The sequence below is a fragment of the Hippichthys cyanospilos genome, chromosome 6 (genome assembly GCF_059441005.1).
Source record: "Hippichthys cyanospilos isolate Australia breed blue-spotted pipefish chromosome 6, RoL_Hcya_1.0, whole genome shotgun sequence".
Classification (NCBI taxonomy): domain Eukaryota; kingdom Metazoa; phylum Chordata; class Actinopteri; order Syngnathiformes; family Syngnathidae; genus Hippichthys; species Hippichthys cyanospilos.
In genome coordinates this window covers 1267501-1277783 of record NC_142374.1, presented here as the reverse complement: position 1 = coordinate 1277783, position 10283 = coordinate 1267501, and the positions used below count along the sequence as shown (strand labels likewise).

Below are 10283 nucleotides of genomic sequence, written 5' to 3'. Positions count from 1 at the left end.
AGAAGATATCAGTCAGGGTTTATGGTGCTCAGACTTCCTCCCGCTTCAAAGAATGGCCGGCAGAACAAAGACTTTTGAAGACACCTTTCCCACGCAAACAGACCCCCACGCGCACACACACACGCACACACTCACATGCACGCACACACACGCACGCACACACACACCTGCATTCCACAGTGGGACTAAATGCCCCAAAAGGAAATAGGAACTGAATGTGGAAGGTGAAGCGTTGCCATTTTCTGCTCCGACCTGTGGCAGGACTGGCCCGAGGCCTCGTGTACTTTCCCACTCTGTCTGGATTAAATCAATTGTTTCACTATGTTGTGGTATGGGCGATCTTTCAACAAAAATGAACACGCTAGGAACTAGTTTAAGGGAAGAAGCTTTTTCTAGATTCCTTCACTAGATGGCGAGGGTTGACTTGACCGCCTCCACTTGGTCCTGCGCTGATCGACCTTCGCGGGTTAGGAGATCGGCCGTCTGCGGTCCACTTGGTTGGAATGTGGGATGGTTCCTGCCCAATGGCTTTGCCTGCTGTCAACACATCACTGCACTATATAGCACAACATGTTTTCTGTAATTTATATTGTTTCTGTGTTTGGTACATGCACCATCCACTTCAACCTGTGGGCCTGGAAGGGGGCTCCTCCCACCTGTGGTCCCTTCTGGAGGTTTCTGATTTTCCCCTAATTGGGGTTTTTGAGTTTTTCCTTCCCCTTCTGGAGGCTTTGACAGGGGATGCTGTTGTGTACCTTACACTGAATATGTCTGAATATGTATGAAGATGTCTCTGTATGACTTCTTTTTTTGAAAGAGGTGTGCACATGACCTCTTTTCATCTGTGAAGCCCTTTGAGACTTTGGTGATTTAGGGCTATAAAAATAAAATTTGATTGATTGATTGATTGATTGATTGATTGATTGATTGATTGATTGATTGATTGAGGTGGTTCAGGCATCTGATTAGGATGCGCCCTGGACGCCGCCCCGGTGAGGTGTTTCGGGCATGTCCCACAGGAAGGAGGCCCCGGGGACGACCCAGGACACGCTGGAGGGACTATGTCTGGCCTGGGAGCGCCTGGGGATCCTTCCGGAGAGGCTAGATGATGTGGCCAGAGAGAGGGAAGTCTGGGCTTCCTTGCTCAAACTGCTGCCCTCACGACCCGACTCCGGAACACAGCGGTAGAAAATGGATGGATGGATGGAAATACTGGACTAAAATGAAAGTTTTGAAAGCAGAGCTCTCAAGAACAAACTCCAGTCAGTTGACATTGGATAACTTAGGGGAAGCTGAGCAAGAATGTTAAGCTTAGTTTATGTTATGTTAATATTTAATGTGTACTTTGTTTTGCTGATCACTGTTCTCTCTTATGTAAACTGACTTTGAGTATCTTGAAAAGCGCCTATCAAATAAAATGTATTATTGTTCTTATTAAACCGTTCCGCGGTTATGCTCGTAACCGTGACACGATTGGGCTCGTAAGACGAATTTGATATATGGTGGGCAATCCAAACCTATGTTAAATTGCTAATGCGTGTTAAACCCCAGGTAAAGTCATCAAAATTTTATATGCATATTAAAAATTGGTATCAAAATAGTATAGTAAGTGCTGCGTACGTACAATATACTTATATACAATAAAATAAGATTATTAATAAGAAATATATGAATGATTTATTTACTTTTATGTGACAAGCTTGTTATGCCCATATTCCTTAGTGAGGGTAGCCTAGGTAGCTTAGCCTTCTTCGTATTTCTTGATTATATCTAGCTTCGTTTCCATATAAATCATTTTCTTACATCCCTCTTTAAATTTATAAACTTTTAATATCACTAGCAATCTTGGGACCCATGGCTAACCCATTCAAGTTTGAAGATCGAAGAGTGAAATGCACAATAAATCATATAAATACATCCAGTTTTTCACATGCGGCTATTTTGATTGTGACACTGACCAATCACAGACCGGTATTGTAGTGATGTAGCAGTGACACGTGTATAGATGTATGAGCGCGGACACATCCAACATGGCGGTCACGCACGCACACTGCTCGCCATGTTGGATGTGTCATAAGGTGAAAGAAATGGCGTAAAGAATGGGACGAAAAAACGTTGGGGTCCATGTTGTAAGATTAAAAAAAAACATAAGGCAGGGACGTCGTAAACCGGGGGTCCACTGTATTTGGAATTATTATTGGCTTGATCCCAGAAACAGAGTTACTTTAAAGTGTTTGGTTGTTTTGTCTCACTGCTCAATGGACAAGTTACGTTACTGCCCCTTTAAGAGCCTGGGGGCCTGAATCACAGGTGGCAGTTGAGATTGATTGCTTACTTGAGCAGACAGTTTCTTTACATTTTTTCCCATTTATTTGAAGTATTTTGTTTGAAGGATTGGATGACTAGAAATAAATGTGTTGTTTTATTGGCTCAAAGACAAGCTTGTGGAAATTATTATTATTATTTTTTGAGCAAGCATATGAGTAAGCCAGGCGACCAGAAATCTCAACTTGCACAATAAATGAGTATAAATGCTCTCGAAATTAAATGTTGCTTGATTAGTCTATATTAAGAATGATGTAAAGTATACTGCATGTTCAAGCAATATTGTCATATTGATGCTATTATGAGGCATATTCATTTTGGTTGTAATAAATATGACGTCAGCGAAGGCCCAGGGTTGGGAATGCACGGCCTGCCATTGTGTGGAAAACCACAATTTTGAAGGTGTAGAAATGACAACATTTAGTCAAAGAAGTCACCAGGAGCCCAAATCTTTCCATTTCTGTACACACACATGATTTGCACCCTTTTATCTCAGTAGAACAATTTTGTTCTTGTGGACATTGCAAAGTCTGTTTTCGCAAACCTAAATGGACACTTGAATGAATTGGAAAGCCTGCACTTATATATAATAGGTCTTTATGTCCATATTATGTGTACACTAAACATATCTGTCAAAGAAAATCAGGTATGATTTAAGATGTCATAAAAATTGTAAAACCAGTATTGTGATTATACATACAATTGCTACAATCAATAAAAATGTTTGTGATAACGAAATTCTTTGTCGTGAGAATGGATGCACTGCTTGCAATGTCACAATGCTTGCTATGAGAAGGGTGCCGTGAGTAGGTTGCTGTCTCGAACTTGGCATTGAGAAGGACAGCCCTGACCAACCTGCTCGAGCTTTACCGCAGAAAGATGTCACTTCATTTGTTATTAATTAAATATCTTGCAGAATCACACAGAATGCTTTGCCAGACATACACTAATCATACACCTGCACACTCATGCACACGCACACACGCACACGCACGCACACACACACACTGGATTCCAGTCATGTTTCTTTTTCTTTCTAGGGTGGGAACCTTCATATAATTAAAGACTTCTGAATCAAAGAAAAAGAGAGGGTTCTGCTTTAGAGTGCAGTTTACTTGTACCCGGGCAGTTTTTCTCCATTCTCTTCCTGCATGAGCTAGAAAAAAATGCCTTTTCTCCTTTTTCGTGTATAGTTTCTCACAAATGTCTAACAGGTGAACCTGACATACTAATTTGATTGAAAAAAAAGACAATTTAATCTGCTAATAAAATTAGTTTGTGTCACATATTGTTAAACAATACGGTTGTTGTAACGATATATTAGTGCAAAATCCTACAAAGTACAGCTTGCCTTTATAGTGTCTTCAATTAACCATCCCATTACATTTTTATTTACATTTGACAAAACATTCCATGTTAATTGAAATTAGGGTTTGTAATTTATCTTGGCTAATCAACAAAAAATATTAAAAAGATGCAGAATCTTGATCTGAGTAAAATGTTCATCTTCCTGTCAAAACAAAGCTCACATAGAAGACAGCACAGGAACATTTTTTTTTCATTAAAATAGAGGTGCAAGTGATCTTGAACCTGTGAAGAAGAATTTGAAAAACATTGTATTATTGTATTGTGTGGTGATTGTATTCAAAAGTAACAGAAAAATTAATTGCACTCTGAATACCAAAATGGGATTTAGGATGATTCTTAGCGCTGTTTGGACAATACATTCACACAGACTGTAATCATGCACGTTTGGTAGTTGGCAGGCAGAAGGCCATGGTTGGAGGAGGCATCAAGATATCTGTGAAGATCGGGCGGTATCCAGCTGGGAGAGGGGCAGTGCTCTTTTGCAGCATCTCCAGTACCAAGCCTCTTATGTCCCTGGAGATGTCACCACGGATGTCCAGCAATACAGACACGTGTTCTTTGCTGGACAGTCAAAACAGATATGTTTTATGTAGAAACCTTTTTTTAACAATCCCAATCATTTCTGAGTCACTTCATTTTGGTCTCCAACCATGGCTGACGAAAGCAGATTTTGCAGACCTGATGTCAGGATATTTTGTTGCAAGTCCAGACACCTCAAGAGGTAGCATGCTTGGATCTTTGAGTTTGATGAAGTCAGCCAAGACCGGCAGTAGGGTTAATGGTTTCAATTCAGATGGCAATCCATCACCTTCCTTTAAAGATATTAGATCAAAGTCAGTCTTACTATGTCCTGTCATTTGTCATTAGAGCAAATACAAATATTTGCACAAATATTGGAAGAATTTTTTTTCACCAATAATCATGATCAAACTTTAAGTTTACCACATTTCCTCATGCCTCCTCTCTCATGCATGAACATCATTCAGCAAAATCAATTTCTACTTTATGCCCAGGAACACAAATAACGGTAGGTTATAATTAGGTATAACTTCCTAAGACTAACACTACAATAAGTATAGTCAATAAGTTTCAAATTGGCGGTTGAATTTAATGACTAAGAGCTGTTGCCTAAACTGCCAAAAGTTGGATTTGTCAATCTTTTTTTTATTGCTTGGCTACATTAACCCCTGGGGAAAATGTTGACCCAACTCAAGCTTTTTCATGTATTTGATGCGTGACATCAAAGGAAAAGCATACAAAAAACACACTGGGAGGCTAAAATATTGCAAAAGGAAGGTCGAGAGTTACATCCTATACTGTATGTGTCAAATTTAGCTCATATCATTTACTGCCTTTCAAAATGGTAAATTTTGGAGATATTGAAACCCAATGTTTTATCATGCGTTTCCTCCGATTTTTGCATGAATCCTTTCAACGGAAAAACCACCAGTTGGCGCTACCGGCCAATTTATGATGTTTGCAAGCCTTTTAATGACCTCGATGATTGGCTTAGCCTGGACTCCCATAATGCAAAAAGTCTTCAGATTTTCGAGTTTTCTACTTTCAAATTTCAACGTTTTTAAACAGTTTTACTACTGTCTGATAAAGAAGAAAACAACAACGGATTATCATCTTTTTGTTGTACTTTGAATAATTTTAGTTAGTCTCCCACGCGGTGCGGGCTTTTTGTGTTAATAAACCTTTTTATCAACTCCACGCTGTTTCCTTTGTGTCCCAGGGTTCACAACCAACCTGTCTGAGTCAAGACCCTAACAACTATGACACAGAGCCTCCCTTGCTTCTGCAGTTTGTCTCGCCACCGAGCAAGAGGGCTATTATCTACTGTTTCTTGACTACTTTGTTTGTTAGTTATATGATGCGCTACATTCACATGCTTTTTTCATACTTGGAAAACTACTTGGATTACTGAAAACTTTTGACCTTTTGTCAAATACACCTGTTTTGTCTGCTATTGTATCTGAGGACATGAACGGTAAAGCCACGGTGAAAGTTAGGTAGGGTACGCAAGAGACGCACGCAACGTTACGCATCAGTGATTTCTGTCATGCATGTGTACCAGTTATGTGCAACCCTGGTTATAGTTAGTGTAAAAGAATAAAAATAACACTACAATTACAATACCTTAAATTACATCTTTCTATTTTCTGTATGCAGACCCTCTGAAAAAAATGCTTAGAATTGCATTTGAATGAATGCAATTTGTAAATCTGAATATTTTCTTTATATTTACATTCAGTAAAACCCTTCACTGGAATTGGGGCTTGCAGAATAGCTGGTTGTACACCAAGTTGTCCTACTTCACTTTGTAAATCAGACAAAGATTAACATTTCTGCATCATCAGTAACACTAAATTGATGATTTAACTGACCAGACCAGAGAAAATGTCTCTAAACTGCTGGTCATCCATGACCATCTGCTGAGTGAATTTCCTCCTTTCCTCAGCGTTGCGACACACCATCCTCTTCTGCATCAGTGCTTTAACATACTCCACCACCATTAACCACTGGGCTTCCTCCCGCAGACGCTGTACATACACAAAAAGCAAAATTATTGACTATGTAAATCATACTTTTAGTACGAGAATCAATAAATGGTAATAAAAGTTCTTAACAAAAGTCCTCTTTCACTTATCTGGCTAATGTGTCGGACAGGTTCAGAAAAACAAACATAGGGGCTGTCAAAGTTAAATGGTTAACTTTGGAGATTAATTTAAATTTTACACAGTGTTGAAAGAATATCAACTCTGTTAACACAGTTATAAATGCTTCTTGTGGAAGGTGAATTTTGTTAACTTTGCAACCCAACTGAACAAAGATCCACTGGAAAAAAGACAGACAAAGATGGATGTTTACCAGTTGTGGGCTGTCAGGGCCAGCAAGGCCTTATCTACTGGCCTAATATAACCTGAAATGTTCATAACTATGATAAACTATAATAATCATAATAACTATTATAAAAGTCAATTTCATTTTAAAATTATTTTATATATATATATATATATATATATATATATATATATATATATATATATATATATATATATATATATATATATATATATATATATTTGATGTATAATTATTCTCAATACTCTGTTATTTTCATATCATTGTATATCCATATGGTTACACTCCATCCTCGTGCTGCCATTTTAGTGTAGCGTTTTCAGCCAATTAGAGTTCTGCTAACGTGTGTCGCCAGGCAGACCTCTGGGCAGATCACGTCTGCCTAGCTGGGAGGCTGTCGGGCATTTGCTTGAACAAGTTGAAGGCTTCTGTGCAATGTGCAATGACGTATTGTGTATGGGCCCGTATTTTCGACAGCTGTAAACAAATTGACCCATAAAAACGCCTTCAGGAAACCTCACGTAAAACGAGGAAAGCAGTGCTATATTGATCTTCCATGTTTAACGGTGTAAGTGTAAGTGGCGTACACTAATTTTTTACTTTGTCATCGTGTCGGCACATTTCGTTGATTAGATGGTTCAACACCTGTGCTCATTTGACATTGGACAGGCACTAAAAAGAGCCAATCAAGTTTGGCATGCTGGCAAAATGGGCCTATCACAAACAGGGGTGGAACTACACTCCCTTTTTAAAAGGACAGGGGTTATGGGAAGGAGGGGCAGGAGGTCTGGTTGGTGGCTGCTGCCTGGACTGGACGTGTACCCTGAAGAAGGACTGCATTGGAGCTGGTAGTGGCGTGATCCTGAGGAGCAACTGCCGGAGGCCTTGCTGATCCTCAGCCTGACAGCGGTGCATTAAGGGCCTTGTGCAAGAGCTTATGCCACACAGGCGTGAGTTTCACTGGCCAATGCGCTATTTTTTGCCCCACCCTTCCCAGTGGGCTGCCGGCTTTTTGACCATGATGATGACCATGATGTGTGGCCTCCGACCTGGAAAGATGGCAGAGGACTTGTTGGAACCTTGTCAACCGCCGACTGCATGACATGTGATTTTGGTTTGGACTTTTAATCTTTTAAGAGACATTTGCATGCGTTTTAGGCGTGATTTTAGTTTTTAGGGTTGATCGAAAAAACAACCTGACAACTATTTTAAGTGAACTCTCACCACAAGTGGGGCAAAAAAATAGTGCATTGGCCAGTGAAACTCACGGCTTTGTGTGCTCTCCCTCACCCTAACCCTTCAAACGGACCAAAGGGTGGACGTGAGGGAAAGTTCGGCACCCCCCACCATGACAGAAGTAGTTAAAGAGAAAAACGATGTTGCTCAACCAGCTAATGGCATACATCAACACAGACTCACGGATGCTTTTTTTTTTTCTTTTTGCATTGGCATCCATGTCAATACAAAAGGATTTATTATTGGAAATGAAACGCGAAGACAAACTCGACAAGAAAGTTATGAAAATCTTTCTGAGGAAAAAAAGAAGAATGAATTTTGTACTGAAATAACTTGGGGACAGCCTTTTTCAGTGAGTGTTTTTGTCATTTTATGTCATTCATATTCAATTGTCATGTTTGGTTGGCTTTTGTTGTTGTGGAGTTTAGTTCATGTTTCTGTTCCACTCGCGTCTGCCTTTATTGTCTTTGTTCTTGTTAGTTTGATTTTGTGCACCTGTCTGATGACAATTTGTCCATCCAGTTTTGCTCCCGTTCGGTCCTGCCTCATTACTTAAATATTTCTCAGTTTTCCAGCCCATGCAGACGTGACACTTACATTAAATTGCCATTTGTAATTTAGCATACAATCTAGTTAAAGCTTGACTGCTCGTGGTGGACTTCATAAAACTTCGCTGACAATTTGAAATTATTCTGACTTATTCTAAGTTTTGACACGAATAATAAGCTTTAATTGCTGATGCGGGTTTATTGATGTTTAAATGCTCTGAAAAAAAGCCCATGTATGTGTGCATGAGGGGTCCATTTGCTGAAGGACTAAGTGTGAAATGCACTGATGTTTATGCGCGAGAACTTTAAATAAAGATGCCCTGTTTGCAAGACCATGTTCATACATTTTAAGAGTTGTAGCCTTTGGTGTACCAGCTAAGAGCAAAATACAACACTCAAGTTACTGCCACAAATGCTGATGGAGTGTGCTGCTGATGGGCAGGACTAAACCTTGAAGTTAAAAGTTTTGAGAAGTGTTTCTTTGAGATCATAAGAAAAACTGCCTACAAACTCGACAGCTTTGTTCAAGAGTTATATTTCAGAGGAAAGGAATTGTACTAAAGGATCCAAGAAAGCCATTAAAGCAGCAGACATAGACTTTAGACTGCACTTTTCTACCTTTGGTACTCAAAGATCATTACACTGACAATTCATTTATGTGATGATGCAGCATGAGGAGCAACTGGGGGTTGAGTATCTTGCTCAAGGACGTTTCGACATGGTCACAATGTTCAGGGGATTGAACCCACAACCTCTCATATGAATTTTTTATAGAAAACATTGGCAAATGTTAAATCACAATTAATTATGGAAAAATATGTGATTCATTGAAAATGACAGATTTAAATACTGTAGTTTTAAAACAGTTTTGACGTGTTGCCCCATCTTCTGATCCATTGGTGAGCGATTGTTGGTTAGTTCTTTTTTTTTCAACTTACTGATCGGCGAATGTGATTGGCCCCAAAGATCCTGATTGTAAAAGGTCCAGTTAATCCCCAAGTTAGTGTTGTACGTTGAAAATCTCATTTTTACTACCTCAAACCCATAGATTTAACTATTAGTTGACGTGACATCTCTTACAGACATAACGCAATGGCTTTCCGTAGGGGGGCGAGCCAGAGGCAGCGTGTTCAATGCCCTGGTCGACAGGGGAGAGCTGGAAACGAGCTGAGCAGTCATCAAGCAGCCATCTCTCCCCATGGCCCACATAGCATCCTTCGGGATGTCGTTGTGGGACTCCCTGATGTGCAGGCAGGACAAGAAGGCTTGCAGGGTGAGGTTCAGGCATCTGCTGGGGTTCCTGGTGGCCTCAGACCCAACCTTGCATGGGGACAGGTGCCAGGAGGGGCACAAGCTGGCCAACAACATATTGCCACACATCAGCAGGTCCCTCTTCAACTGTTTTGATGCTGGCGTGACTTCAGACACGAGAAAGAACAAGACCTTGGAACAGCTGACCGGCAGTGGGAGAAGGGTCGAGAAGGCCAGGATGGAGTCAGCAAGTGACAGGAACTTGTACAAGTCCAGGAAGCTGACCGGGGCCCAAGTACACAGGCCATCAGAATAAAATGATTGTTGAAGGACGAGGTCCAGATAGCTGGAAAGACGTGCTGTGGCAATAGTGATATCAGAATTCAACCTAAATAATTTGTGATTGTGTATAGAGACATGTGAATTTTGCTTTTACTGTTTAAGATGTTTTTGCATGCTTTCCTCAAGTATAAAGTTTGTAGTGTGAAAATTGAGTATTTTAGTTGCTGTTAAAAATTTAGGTCAAAATGTACCTAAATAACATTTTAAGTCACTATTTTGGGTAAAAATATGTAAATATTGCTATTGCCCCTGAAAATATAGATGATTATCTCTGAATTTGGTGATTTTTGTGAATCTAGCATAACATTTTTGGGTTTAAATCTCTTTTAAAAACCTACCTCTTCT

The 10283-nt window shown here is 39.9% G+C and overlaps 1 protein-coding gene across 13 annotated transcripts in view; it reads right to left on the bottom strand.

Moving 5' to 3' along the window:
* Positions 1-3417: 3417 nt before the first annotated feature.
* Positions 3418-10283, bottom strand: part of exoc3l1 (exocyst complex component 3-like 1) — a 71960-nt gene continuing 65094 nt past the window's right edge. For 10 of the 13 annotated variants that reach the window (XM_088417860.1, XM_088417862.1, XM_088417863.1 and 7 more), the window contains 3 exons: positions 6084-6239; positions 4372-4505; positions 3418-4254 (listed from right to left, as the gene is read on the bottom strand). In XM_088417860.1, the coding sequence (XP_088273986.1) occupies positions 4068-4254; positions 4372-4505; positions 6084-6239 (477 nt within the window). In that variant the 3' untranslated portion in view covers positions 3418-4067. Of the gene's footprint in view, positions 4255-4342; positions 4506-6083; positions 6240-7405; positions 7611-10283 lie in introns of those variants that run through there. The other 3 variants (XM_088417858.1, XM_088417861.1, XM_088417866.1) reach the window with 3 other exon arrangements.